Raw genomic sequence first — 15,182 nt, forward strand, 5'->3', positions numbered from 1 at the left:
ATTGCGTGCAGTGATATTTTCAATTGCATGCTTCGTGCTGCCTCTCGAGTTGGGAAATTTTCATTACTCGTTGCCAGACCCTACAGCTTTCTAGATGACGCTCTGGATTTCAAGGCTATAGTTTCACTGCAGTTTGCCCCCATAGCTACTTGCCTTTTTATAGCCCAATGGTATATCACTTGGCCGCCATGGACACGCAACATTGTGTGTTGCAGTGCTGTAGCCAAGAGGCTCCTCAGCCAATGTGGACAGAGCTTGAAATCCATGGTTAAAACCTGGACTTCACCACAGCATATGTTGAATGAGAAACACTGTTCTATATCATCGTTGTTGAACTACAACACCAACTCCTTAAACAATGCCTTAAAACCTACATGGTCTCAATTTTTTTTTTTAGAAAGTAGTTCTAATACAGGAGGCTTTATTATGTGTATATATATATGTATATATATATACATATATATATACTAAAACACAAAGAGACAGACCCTCAGTCAACATCGAACAACTGCACCAAGTAAATCATGTAGTCATTGTCGGAAACAGGCAGAGAGGTGGCTAGTGAGTGAAAGTGGCAGCATTTCTAAAAGTAATATTTTAAAAGCTGTGCTGCCAGTTGGTAAGGCTTTTCTGGTAGAATGTCCTCTGTTCACCTTGCCCAACGGACAATGATAATTATCCATTCTACTGCCTCATCAACACCTTTTTGACAAAGCAGTTATAGAACTGGCACCTTTATGAGGGTCTCGTGAACATTCTTTTGGCAAGCTATTTATTTAGTGATTTTCGTAAAGCGTTTGACACAGTAGACCACCTGATTTTATTATCCAAACTTCACTCTTTTAACATATCACCCTCTGTTTTAGATATGATTTCCTCTTTTTTAACAGACAGATCACAAGTTGTCAAAATTGACCATGCAACATCTCAGCAATTAGGGTGTGACATGGGTTTTCCACAAGGAAGTATCCTTGGGCCTTTGCTTTTTCTTTTATACATTAATGATCTCCCACAAGTGTGTAACTACTCTAAATGCCTAATGTATGCTGATGACACTGCTCTTTCTGTCCGACTCTAACCCTGATACCATAAACTCTGAACTGTCATCTGATCTTCAATCTTTGCATGAGTGGTTAACACATCACTTGACCATTAATGTTACAAAAACTGAATGCATGTATTTCCACTCATCCAGAAAGCATCTGTCCTTTACCAGTCCCATCATCTTTTCAAATCAAAATCTTGTCATCGCCAAAACATATAAGTATCTGGGTGTGTTACTTGACTCACACCTCACTTACCGTGAACACACCTCCAAGTTAACTAAAAAGTTAAATCAGAAACTATATGTATATAACAAGATTAGACCATACCTATCCTCTACTGTTTCCAAAACCTACCTGCATGCGATTGTATTCTCAACCATTTCCTACTGTTTACCAATATGGTCTCTCACTACCAAGGAAGTTACTGAACCCATCGCATGGCTATACAACCGAGCTTTAAAGATCCACATCAATCTTCCAAAATGGACACACCACTGCACTGCACTCACTCAATCACACGCTCTGTCCTTTCAAAATTGTATTTACAGTCATGCTATCACATTTTATTTTCAACTCCAACACAGCGCCTTACAAACACTCATCTCCCTCTTACCAACGCATAACATGCCCCAAGTGCGAGTCACTAGATCTGTCTCCATGGCCCTCCACCCAGTGCCCGCATACAATAACGGCTATGGGCAGAGGTCCTTCATAAATAAAAAAAAAATAAAAAATAAAAAATAAGCTGACCAGCACCCTTAGTACTCTGAACCTTTCCCTAATTGTCAGATGTTGACCTAAGAATGCAATCTATAATTTATTATGTATTAAATGCAACTTTTTTGGGCTTAATTTATCTTAATATAGCAGGTTAAGAGTCATTGGGATGGTTCTTTAACACTTTTTTTATTTTATTTTTTCTTGTTGATTGGTCGCTGTTTCGACCTCCACTGGCGCATCTTGGCGGAAAAAGGGAACATGCAAACTTCGGCCGGTGACCCGCCGCCCACTCTCGCGGGAATCTCGGGTCCCACGAAGCACCGAATTGCTTTACGGCTTTACAGACCCACAAATACGGAACCGGCTCGATATAAACACAAGTAGCGAAGGTATTGTTACATTCGTCATGGATCAGCCGACTAAAAAGACTCAGAGAAACCCAAAGTCGGAGAAACAGAAGAAGAGAAAAGGGAGACCGACAGAGAGGCCAGATACGAGTAAACGTTGGGCGAGCTGCTCAGGAATAGTGTGAACTGAAAGAAAAAGAAGAATGCAAATCGGATGCCGACTGTTGCTCTTGAAATTGTAAGTACCCTTGGGTGAACTGTGTCCTTTTTGTATTGTGGCTTCTTGATGTTGATAGCCTCTGTAAAAATGTGTTTGCGCAACCGTTTTGTTGTGAGCCCTGTATGTTTCTAGCTTGCTTGCTTGCTGGGGTGTTAGCGTACTCGCTACCAAACACGTTTGTTTTGATGGTTGTTTTGCTGTTCGTCTGTCTCGTCTCCCAGATACAGGCTGAATCCCCGAATCCAGGTTCTTGTTTATTTAGATCACTAGACCACTATTCGAATGCCTCCGATTTTTTTTTTGCTATTCCTGTGAATCTCGCCCAACGTTTACTCGTGTCTGGCCTCTCTGTTGGTCAGTCTCCCTTTTCTCTCTCCGACATTGGGTTTCTCTGTCTCTCTTTAGTCTGCTGATCCATGATGAATGTAACAATCCCTTAGCTACTTGTGTTTATATCGAGCCTGTTCTGTGTTTGTGGGTCTGTAGCGCCGTAAAGCAATTCGGTGCTTCGCGAAACCCAAGACTCCCGCGAGGGTTGGTGGCGGGTCGCTGGCAGAAACTTGCGTATTCCCTTTTTCCGCCAAGATGTGCTAGGGGGAGTCGAAACAGCGACCAATCGACCCATAAAGTGTTATAGAACCATCACAATGACTCTTAACCTGTTAATAAATTAAGCCGAAAAAGTTGCATAATTTCCCTTTAATACATTCTTGGTGTTTACATCCTTGGCCTGTATGACATCACTTTCTGCTGCTCTCCGACACAATCTAATCATCTGAGCCCTTGAAAGTCTACAGGTGGCACTAGTACAGGTGTGCTGATCGGGGAAGTCACCTGTACTATGCCCCAATTGTATGCATAATGTGTGCAACAGTAAGAACTTTGCCTGGGTAGCTGCAACCTTAGATATATATATTAACTAGATGCCCTATGGCGGCGTCTAGAACGTCACCATAGGCCGCCATCTTACCACAGTAAAGCTTTCTGGTGGAATCTGTTGTGGCGGACGTAAGTCAGTGATCTGCAGAAACGCTAATACTCTTATCTCGCTGAAATCTTGACAGATTTACAAACGGTTTGGTTTCTTACAAACCGTATTAACGTGGTTATAATTCTGGATGCTTGAACATGTTTAAATTGCATATTTTCTCTTCGAAAAACTACTTAACGTGCAGCTTAGTTGTGTATCACAGGTAGGCTACTAGCTACCCAGTAATTTTACATCGATGGGAGAGGCAGAATTGCTACATTCAATATAATTTAAGTTGAACATGATTAAACTGCACATGATTTCCAATCGGGTTTGTTTGTCTTACATTATGAATTCTACAGGAAATTGCTGACAAGTGAAGATGCCAGACTTTTGTGCAGCCTACGGATGCGTTAATCTGCGAACTCTCGAAACGAGAACCCGTGGGATCACCTTTCACCTGTAGGATATTACAATATTATGACTTTTATTTTTAGGATAATCGTTATTCTAAAAGTAATCGTTACTTAGCGGAAGTATATACAATACAGCTCCTTTTACACAGGAACAGCGGGGATAGTATTGCTAGATTGTTGTTGACACAAGGCTTTTTAGAATATGTTTGTTAACACAATCACTGAATGGAATTTTGGACACCTTTTTATTGTTTTTTTAGTGCGGTTAATCTTAAATACTGATTGAAAATGTTGACAATTATTAATATATCTGGGTGCATTTCTCAATTTTTTAAGGTTTCCCAAAGCCAGAGCGATGAGGATAAAGTAGGAAATTGCCCTAAGAAGGGACGGTTTTGCTGCCTCTGACAGGACACTGCTCTGCAGTGACTACTTCAGGAGTGAGAACTTTGACAGGATGGGGCAGAATGTCTGGCTTAAAGATGGTGTTGTGCCAACCCTTTTCAACTTTCCAGCTCATCTTCAAAGTGTATGTGTATCATTGACCCACAATAATTTAAAGGTGTATAAGATTGATATATCAATATAAATATGTGATTAAATGTCACACTTTAGTTTTTGTTTCTGCAAGTTATATAATGTGTTGTTTATTACAGCACATTTTAGACACTCAAAACTTTTTACTTATGTTTATTTTAGTCTGTAGCAACAAGAAGCACAACCACAGCTAAAAGAGCGGAAGACAACCTTGCAATGGACTTGATGCCTGGTGAGTATTTGCATGTGGAATGTCACAAACTAATTAGAGCATCATATGCCTTGTTATATTAAATCCTTTATCTTGATGTTACCCAGGTCTATGATGGTGTTAGTAGTCTAAGAGCCCAATATTATTTGAGGTGGTACTCTGTGTAAAAAGTTTGAAAACCACTGACTATCTCACTTTCTCAGTCAGACACTGGAATTAATAAACATGTGTGAACATTGAAACCACACCCAGGGGTAGGCAACCTTTATATTTTTGTCCAGAGCCAGAAAACGTCTTATAAGTGGAGAAGCCTGTAGAATTTCTTAAAAGTATGCTGTTGTGTTTTCTGTTGGAGAATTGGTGAACCTAAAAATTCATTCAGGCTCACAGAATTCAGAAGTGAAGATTGAATTGTTGAAAAAGTAAGTTATTCATTTCCGTATTACTATTATTTATATATTTGTATATTTTGCCAAAACAACAGGGAGCTACTGGAGAGAGGAGATTGAGCCGCAAGCGGCAGGCCACTGACGACCACTTGTATGCATTGCCTGTTTGCCCTACGGCTATGAAGGCCAAACTTGAAGAAGCCTCAGCGAGAGTGAGGAAACTGCAGCGGGAGAAGATCAATGGCTTCAGGAGAGAAAACAGGGCCAAGAACAACATGCAGGATGTTCTGGAGGAACTGAAGGAGAAAAACCTCATCAACGAAGAGCTGAAAGACAAGCTTGAATGCTATGACTTTTTCTAATTGAATTTCAGATCTTCCGGTTCATCTCCTGTCGAGGCGTAGGCGTAGAGTACACCAAGGCCCAGAGAGATCTTGCCCTTACGCTCCATCTGCATGGTCCAAATGCATATCACTACCTGAGAGATACTCTGCACATTGACCTGCCACATCCCAGTTCACTGCATTCAAGGTATTCTTCATGATGTCTAATTTTACACTAAATTACATTAAGCACTACAGACAATATTATTTAGTGTGTCCACCATCGGGATGCTTGTGTTAGTGGTTGAATGGCTACGTGGTTAAATATCTTCTTTTTAATTATACAAGGTGGCTGAGCTCTCTTGATGCCAGACCTGGTCTCAATAAAATGATGTTGGACATGCTGGAAAGACGGCGTCAGGAAGATGAGGTCAAATACGGATGTGTCACTCTGATGCTGGATGCCATGTACATCAAAAAACACGTCCAACATGATCCTCAGACACAAATAATGTTTGGATAAGTGGACATGGGGGATCGACTGAATGAGACTGACATAGCTTCTGTGGTTCTTGTGTTTATGGTGGTTGGGCTTCAAGGTTATTGGAAAGCTCCAATTGCATATTATTTGACCAAGTCCATCAGAATCACAGAAAGTGTTAGTAGAACATGCATTAGAAGAGCTGCATCATCGTCAGATAAGGGTGGTGTGCATGACAATGGATGGTCATGCAACAAATATCAGTATGTGCACCCAACTTGGGTGCGATTTAAAAGCAGACCCCTGTAAGCCCTTGAAGACCCATTTCCCACATCCAGTAACCCATGACAATGTTTTTGTTATGATGGACGCTTGCCACATGCTGAAGCTGACACGCAATATGTTGCAGGTACACGCTCATTATTGCTTATTTTCTCTGACTGTTCTGCTTTTTATACATTTTAATTTTATTTACATAATTCTGCAGAATATGGTGCTTTACAGTTGACGTGTGCAGTGAAAAAGAATCTGATTCTGCAGGCATACAGCCCAATTAGAAGCATAACTGGCAGTATCAATTTGAAGTACATAGTTCAGCTGAACAATGTCCAAAAGAAAAGTGGACTACATGCTGCCCATCGAGTCACAAATAAGCATGTGAATTTTGCTTATCAGAAGATGAAGGTATGTTCGCATGATGATTTATGTATAGAGGGCCGCAATAGAAATGGGCTCTAGGGCTTTATTGTATTTTTTAATGTGCTCTTCATTTCTCCTTATAAACTCAATCAAGGTCTCCCTGGCTGCTCTGACTTTGAGTAACTCTGTGGCAGTGGCGCTCCGCACCTTGCAGGACGTGGGCTATGCAGAGTTCAAAGATTGTGAGGCTACTTCTGAATTAATTAAGGTAATGCAGCTAGGATTTGCATCATTGACCAAAAACATTTCCCAACATTCTACTGTTAACTTCTTACCAACATTTGAGTGATTCATTGCTTTAACCCCTTTTAACCCCCACCCTCCCTTTGTAATTGATATGTTGGTCAGCTACCCCAAAACTGAACATTTTGGCATCAGGAACGATTCAATAAATATGACCCTCCTCAAATTTAACACTATGCAAGAACTTGGTTAAAACTGTTAATACCTACCTCATACTTTCCTCAAAAACACCCTTATTGTTCCATCTCCGATTTACAGGTTTAAAGCAATGCAGCAATATACATTTTAAAAGCATAGCCACAGAGAAAATGGAGAGAAATCAAACCATGCCTCATACTTGGGTGTTTACTATCTGATACCTGTTGACACTAAGTTATAGTGATGATTTCAGTGCTTTGAGTTAATTTAGATATTTGTTTAAAGATAACAGACAAGCAGTTTGACATCTTGAACAGTCGCAATCCCAGAGCCAAAGGGTTCAAAGCCCCCCTTGGTTCCAGGAATTGGACAAGCACCAGGGAGTTCTTGATTAACGCCAGGGGGTACTTGCTCACTTTGAAGATGGAGGATGGCAAACCCCTTTACCGAACAAAGAGCTCTTTTAAAATAGCAACAATTAGTGATGCACTTACAACATTTGTAGTCGCCAATATCCAGTACAAATGCTTAATTCTAATTAAATTATTGTGTGCTCAATCATTGTGTGCTCTATTATTCGAGATGTATACAAGTAGTCAATTTACAAATCATTAAATTATCTAAGGTTAACCTCTACCGGTTTCAGTGCATCCCTCAAGTCCATGATATAAATTCAACAGATGCTCTGTTCTCTTGTTTATCTACAGTCCTCTGTGTCTTCTGCATCGAGTTCAGATGCTCTGTCCTCCTGTCTGCATCAAGTTCATAAGATGCTCTGTCCTGTAAGATGTTCTGTCCTGTCTCCATCGAGTTCATGAGATGCTCTTTTCTGTTTATGTATTGCATGGTCTGCATGTTATGTTGTGAATTGATTCAAGAAGGTTTTAGTGTCCTAAAAGTAATTTTAAGGATCCTAAACCTTACACAGATTATACTTTAAGGTCAGGGATGCAATCTAGTCAGCTTTAACACCCCTTTATTTGCTTTTGAAGGTTCCTCTCTGTCATGGGCTTCGTCATAAACATTGACACGTTGATGTCGATGGTTCCTGTGCTGCTCGAAGGACAGCGATATGTCCTGACCTACAGATTCAGCCAGGACCATTTGGAACTTCTCTTTAACTCCATCAGAGCATCCGGTAGGTTTCAAAATTTATTTTTTACGAGCCTCAACACTAAGTGACACAGTTTCAGCAAATGCTTGGATTGTTTTCAGTTTTTCGGTCTATATGTTTTAAAGCATAAAGCATATATTGAATATCTGTGTAATATACTCGTATATCTTGTGTTTTTTTAAGGTGGCGCTGGAATAACAACCCAGTTCAAATAGATCTTCAGAAAGCTGATGGCCCAGTGTGGAGTTGTTAAACCATGCAGAGGCAATGGGACTGCACAGGATGAGACAGAGTCCCTATCAGCGGTCATCGACAACAAGCCTGTCAGCTGTAGATATGTCCTCTCTAGCAGGAGGAGAAGATCTTCCATCCCCATTTGCTGACATTCCTGCCCTAGTAAATGACCACAGCAACCTTCCCGTCTGCTATGATGGTCTTGTGGACAACGCTCTCGTGTACATTTCAGGTGAAGGCTGACTGAAAGTCGATTTTGCCTATAACCGATAGTGCCAATAGTCAACTCTGTGAGAGAACACTCTTGCCAGTCCAAAAAAATAAATGTTTCCTTAATTTCCCCACGCATATTATTGTAAGTTATGATATTATACTAACCCAAATTTCAGGATTTGTTGTGAGAAGAAGCTGTCCTGTGATGTCTGCCGTGCCAGCCTGGTGACAGACGCTGCATCTGCCATCAAGGACCAGAGCTCCCACCTGCTGTGTCTAAGAAACAATGGAGGCCTGGTGATTCCATCAGAGGGCACAGTGAGGGTCGTCAGGGCAGCAAAGTGGCTCATTCACCAGGCATCAGCTAGTTTCAGACGATCACAGCCCTTCAAACTGCTAGAGGTCTTGTACATTGTACGGAGGAGGATCGGGTCAGAGGATGTGTTTGTGCTCAGGGAGCACATCGGCGACACGCAGCGTGGCATAGACAGCCATCACCATCACAGATAGATTTGAGTGAAGTTACCAACACAATAGGTTGCTGAGTTTTAGTAGCCCAAATATTGATTTAACATAAATAACATGAATACCTTGTGCATGTGTGTATTTACTTCACCTTTCTGTTCTGTTTAATGTTCATTTCATATGAAAACACATGGTTATAATTACATACATCTTTGTACAGGGTGGGGATTTCAACGTGCAGCCTTTCTTGATGTATATTTGTAAAGGGAAATCTTGTACCTATTTTAGAACATTATTCTATTTTTCTTAGAACCTAACAACTATTCATAAGTATATACTGTCATACCTACATCTCTGACGTTTTTTAAGAAAACCAACCCGTTTGCTGTTTGAAAATCGGTTGAAAATTGAGCATGTTATGGTTATTTTAAAAGTACATTAATCAATACCAGCACAATGTTATTGGTGAGCAGCTTACTGTGGTAAGATGGCCGCCAGTGGTGACGTTCGACTCCATTGGCCAGCACCGTGGACGAGGCATCTAGTTATATATCTATGGCTGCAACGCTTAAAAAATATGATATTTGGAACGCAGCCCCTTTTTTCCTGCAGTACTACGTAGGCCTACTACAAGCACTTTTTATTTTTACTTGTAGTCCATACTGTAGTATACATACAATTGGGACACACTACAGGTGACTTCGCTGATTTCAACATCCTGGTAGTTTTGGCGAACTGCATTCTCCTATGTCATACTCAATATTTTTCTGCCATACTGAATAGTATGATAGTATTGGTTATTGGAACGCAGCCGGGCATGTTGACTTATTTAGCTCACTTCCGTGTTGGAAAGCGAAACCAGAGCCAGCAGCCAATCACTGAACACGCTTCCAAATGCTCGGGCATGAATCTACCAATAGCAGTCGGTATGCACGTTACAGCTCCCAAGACCCTAAGTAGTGTTGCCAGTTTGGGCCTGATTTCCCACCCAATCTGGCAACGCCTGCTGCAGAGCACTGCAGCCAGTGTTGCCACATTGGGCGGGAAATCTGGCCCGCCCAATCTGGCAACTCTGATCATAAGTGGGCAGTAGTGCTGCGCTGACGCTCTCGTCTCGACCACCATGGCGGACGAAATAGTGAAGTCGCAGGCTGCCCTGCCAGGTGGAGATACGATCTTTGGAAAGATAATCCGCAAGGAGATTCCTGCAACTCTTATATATGAAGATGAACAGGCAAGTGTTATTGTTGCAACGTAACGTTAGGCCAGCTCTGCATACATAGTAGCCTTTATCTTTGCACCTGAGGTGTTATTAAGTGTCTGTAGAATACCAAATGACCTATTCCATAATGTATTGCATTGCATTGCATCATACTCCAATTTCTCATCTAATGTAAGTCTCCAAAATGTTTATTTGACCACGAATTTACAGTATAACGTCAGCCTATCTCTGCAATGACTGTCAGTAGAAATGTGAACCTGTCTTTTACTTAACATTACTTGGCCTTGTCTGATGTCTCTACTGCTTGTTTTTCAGTGCATAGCCTTCCCAGACATCGCTGCTCAGGCACCTACTCACTTTCTGGTGGTCCCGAAGAAGCCCATAACTCAGCTGTCCCAAGCTGCGGATGGCGATGCTGCAGTAAGTACCGCTCATCCAGATGGACTAGTGTTCTTGTATTTATATGCTTGATAAGGTCATGCTTTGCTGAAATAACTATGGTAACATAATATTTAAATCCTGTATGAACAGGGCTTTTCAGACTGGGAGTGAGATTTCATTGAGAGTTGGGCACATTATTTTGGGGCCCGCACACAGCAGACTTCTGTTTATTCATGACTATACTTCAAGTAAAGAAGCAGGACTATTGCAGCCATTTCCCAGCTTCTCATCCTTACCCCAACAATTGAAAAAGTAGTTTTTTGGCAACCAGAGGGATAAGGTCAATGATCACCATTGACCACCAGGTCTGGGACTTATTGATCCAGACCGCACCTAAACAGGCTTAGGTCCTACAGTTATTAGGCAATATGTGGTTTATATAGTTCATATTTAGCTAGAATCTCAATATATGACATTCAAAATCTATGTTACCGATTAAAGTTGTCTGGGTCTGGCTGTATGTATGTATTCAAAGCAGTCTCCAAGTCGTAAATATATGTGATCGGAGGAGTGGCCTGAGAGGGTGTGATGAGGGTCATCAGGCTTTATGCTGAGAGTTGGCGTCTCTGTTGAAGGACTGCAGTACTGATGTGGTCCCTGTTTCAGTTCCATCTACAGCCAATAGATGGAGCTCTTTCAATTAAATGGCATTCTTTCATTTTGACTGTAGGAGCTACTATGCTGCTCGGAAATGTTTATTAGTTCCGTTTGGTGTGACGCCTACATTGAAGCTTGATACCCTGTGTGTCTCCACAGTTGCTGGGCCACTTGATGCTTGTGGCGAAGAAGTGCGCGGCCCAGCTGGGGCTGGCTAAAGGCTTCAGGGTGGTGCTGAACGACGGGCCCGATGGCGCCCAGTCGGTCTACCACATTCACCTTCATGTCATGGGTGGGCGCCAGATGTCCTGGCCCCCCGGCTAACTGCCCAGTCTCCCACTCCCAGAGCCATCACCGCGGTGGCACCCCTCTCAAAGAGTCTGTGCTGGGTTGTATCCAGTGTTGTTTGATTTAGTCTGAAATGGGTCTAAGAGAACTGGCATGAAATGAAAAATCACTAGTTGTTCAATAAAATGCACTAAACTGATGCCGTCTGTTTATTTTGTATGATCTGTAGTTTAGAGAAATTATATATCACTGTTTATGGTTGTATAAATGTACTTCACAATAATGCATTGTCATTTTTTATATATATACTTTGCGTTTATTATGTAAAATGTTTTCATAATAACTTATGTAAACCTACTTTAATTAAAGCATTGTAGAACATGTGCTTAAGACATTGGGTGCATTTTTACTGTTATGCGATTGCCGTTATATACTGAAAAGGGGGCTATACCTGAGCTAGCCTGCCCGGGCCCTGGCTACATGAGCTCTAGCAGCATCATAGAGCTCATGTAGCTCATTCTGATATATCATGTAGTGCCATGGGGTTATAGTTTTAAGCCTATTTTCATCTGTCGTATCAGTTGTCGTATATACATGCATGTTATTCCCATAACCACCTTTTGGAAACGATTTTGTCCAAAAGTGGATGCTGGTATCCCCGTAATGTCACCTCTATTTAACCTGCTTGGTCAATTGAGTGGAATGTTTTGTGTTGTCGGTTTATTTAGTTTATTTTGCTAGGTCCCAGAGGGCACCACCATTTTAATTGAATGAATGGCAGGTAGGAAAGTGGTACGTTGAAACTTTGCTGGTTAATCAGACAGGATCAGCTCGATGATGGGGTGCACAATATTCAGTGATGGGGTGGAGCCTAGGCGGGGTCTAGGTTAGACCTAATAGGTTAAGTCTCAAAGCAGAACTAACCCACGCTTCACTCCCACTTATTTTATGAACCATTGCTGTGCATATAGTGCATAATCCAACACAATGGGAATAAAAACCCTATTCCAAATAGGTCTTGCTTTATTAACAATAAGTAACAAATGTATAGAACACACAATACCAAACACAAAGTCGACATGAACAAAATAAAGAACAAATAAATAAATTGTTGGGGTTCTTTTGAAACAAAAATGATAAGAAATGATAAGACATGTAAACTTAAACATGAAAAATAAACATGTACCAAGTATTCACAATCGCCCCATGATCTTTTGATAAAATAGGGCACAAAAATAGCAAGAACAGATTTGTTTGAAAAGACAGTGGTTTCATGGAGACAAGACCATAGGACAATCAGAATACCTGTGACTTGACAAGTGCCTCGCACCACTTTGTACTGCTCTTAGCAAAATTAAGCACAACAAAATAATGTACAGAAAAGTGCAAAACAACAGAAATGACCTATTTGACAAGAACATTCTTTCCTCATTTGTTACCAATGCCATTGAATTGTTAACTCTAGCACTTGGTTTTAAAACATTGTACAGTTACAGTACAGTATAGCGAGGAGAAAAGGAACACTATGTATTTTGGTACCTAAATCCACTATTGGCAAGTTATCTAAGTACTAATACACTGTTAAATCAGCTTAATCTAGAACAAAGACTATACGATAAATAGAGGCTTAGAAAATGTGTAGTTCCCCAAAAACAAGAAGTAAAGCAGCCATGTTTCAACCCTGCCTTTGTGCATAATTCTGCAGTAGGACTCACATAGGAGCTTTCTCTCTCTGTGTAAGATGAACTATGCAACTTTACGCTGTTAAAAATTGGCATTCAAAGAAATATGCGCCATCAGATGAACTCCATGTTCAATAATTATGAAGTGATGTTCCATCAAAGGCATTTTCAAACTCTGAAACGAGAGCCTTGTGAAAGCTGCCCTGTGTGTGTTTTGAAAAATGTTTGTACCGTTAAACCAGACATTCCAGCAGTTTTCTGTGGCTCAGCACTGAAGTATCCCAGTGCTGAAGTAGATGGTTATACTGTTAAAAAACATTTGAAGATATTGCTGAATTCAGATTCATTGTCAGTCAATGCATTTAAAAGCTAATGTTATGGTTATTGGTTTGTTATACAGTATCTAAATATTAGAAGGAATTATGTTGAAAGATCACATTCCAAACTGGCCCTTTCAAAGTAAAACATTTTACAAAGTAGTAAAAAACTCCAATTGGAAATGATAGGACACTTCTGGGATGTACCGTAGATTGAGACTTAAGGGCGCTGATTATCAAAATGCTGTCATCCGTGTCACATAGACTAAGACATCTGCTTAAACCTCGATATGTTCTTCAGGACATAATAACAGATCTATCGAGACGAGTTTTAAGTCTTTCTTGCCGAATATTTGTACATCAGAAGAAAAGTAATTGACAAAAAGAAAGTGCCATTTTCAACTACAAATTCCTGGGCTTCTGCACAAATACAACATGGAGGGAATAGAAAAAAAACATTCACAAATGTTTTTATGCTACGACTAGTTAGCTTTGGTAGTTGACATGTATGAACAAATTAGACCCATCGTTAGTTTCCTAAAGATTTTTTCCTTCTTTCAAATCCATACATATAAAAAAAACGACACTAACATCCATAGAGGAAATTTTGCATTCAGTTCTGTACATGCTACTAGGGAGGGACCAAGTCAAGTTCTCCTTTAGAATTTCCTTCACATAGCGGTAAGGAGACTCGGGACGATGAACACAAGAGGGATGGGGTTCGGAGAGATGATACAATCCGCTTCAGCAAAGTCTGTTCTTCAAGAGATGGACGGAGGAGTTGCGAGTAGCGAGAGTAATTCGTAGCGAGATTCATATACATAAATGAAATGTGTGGCAGAGGGAACCACATATGAATGACATCCATATGGCTCCCACATTACCAGAGCGTTTTCAGAGGATAGCGTGTCTGGTTTGGAATATGTTTGGCTTTGTATCTCATTGGGCACTTGTTGAGGCAGCAAGAATATACATATTGTTTTACTGCAGACTGCTGTTATAACGCAAAACATACCGAATACTATATTTGAACAATGTATAAGAGTATCTTATATTGCAAGTGAGTTTGATATTGTCGTGTGGTTTGTGTTTGAGCGGAATGGATCATCAGGATCGACTGAGGCCGGTGTGCTTTAAGGCAAGTTGTGGACGTCTTGTCCGGAAACGGGAGAGTAATGTGGAGGAGCACATAGGAGACCCCTGGAACATGCTCTGCCCCGTTTGGCCGTGCAGAGTTGTTGTGCCGTACGACTAGGCATTAAGTTGGCCAGTTAGCACATATGAAGGGGTTGTAAGTGAACTCATGTGTTGATCAATCCAGTCCCAGGTAGATTCTGCTTTAACTGGTATTAAACGTTGGGCTGGTTTACCACAGTTGTCTGTGTATGAGTGTGAAAGGGGATCCCCGCGGTTCCCTTTGATCGGAAGATAATCACGCTCACTTCTGAGCTATGGCCTCCTCTCCGCTGGGCCGGATGCGTCCATATGGCGGCCCCCCGATCCCGGCTCCCATGGCCCCCACCACGCTCAGGCCCCTGGCTGGTTCATGCTGGGGCCCCCCGGACACAGCCTGGCTCTTGGTGGGGGCGGACGGCACAACAGGCTTTGGCATGATCTCAGGGAGGGAGCCTGGGATGGGGGGGTGTGGCCCGGCGCTGGGGGTGCTGCTGGAGGGGGGCGGGGGCTTGGCGGCCAGGGGCTTGGTGGCGGCCGTAGGGCTGGTCAGCCCCAGGCTGGCCAGGCCGTCCAGACTGCCGTCTGGGTCCACCATCGCGTCGATCACTGAGAGAGAGAGAGAGATATACATGGGGTATGTTATATTTCATATATTTGATATATAACCTATATATATATATAATATATATATGT

At 41.5% G+C, this 15,182-nt stretch overlaps 2 protein-coding genes across 8 annotated transcripts in view; one reads left to right on the forward strand and one right to left on the reverse strand.

Annotated features, from left to right (window-relative positions):
* The first annotated feature begins 9,846 nt into the window (after positions 1-9,846).
* hint1 (histidine triad nucleotide binding protein 1) lies at positions 9,847-11,717 on the forward strand. Its single transcript, XM_056608740.1, has 3 exons — positions 9,847-10,000; positions 10,304-10,408; positions 11,186-11,717. The coding sequence occupies exons 1-3, from the start codon at positions 9,890-9,892 to the stop codon at positions 11,348-11,350; spliced, it is 381 nt and encodes a 126-aa protein (XP_056464715.1). The 5' UTR covers positions 9,847-9,889; the 3' UTR covers positions 11,351-11,717.
* A 155-nt stretch (positions 11,718-11,872) lies between these two features.
* Positions 11,873-15,182, reverse strand: part of cep170aa (centrosomal protein 170Aa) — a 52,945-nt gene continuing 49,635 nt past the window's right edge. For all 7 annotated transcript variants that reach the window (XM_056608737.1, XM_056608734.1, XM_056608736.1 and 4 more), the window contains one exon: positions 11,873-15,095. In XM_056608737.1, coding sequence (XP_056464712.1) covers positions 14,752-15,095 — 344 coding nt within the window. In that variant the 3' untranslated portion in view covers positions 11,873-14,751. The remainder of the gene's footprint in view (positions 15,096-15,182) is intronic.

The sequence above is a fragment of the Gadus chalcogrammus genome, chromosome 15, assembly GCF_026213295.1.
Source record: "Gadus chalcogrammus isolate NIFS_2021 chromosome 15, NIFS_Gcha_1.0, whole genome shotgun sequence".
In the NCBI taxonomy this organism is placed as follows: domain Eukaryota; kingdom Metazoa; phylum Chordata; class Actinopteri; order Gadiformes; family Gadidae; genus Gadus; species Gadus chalcogrammus.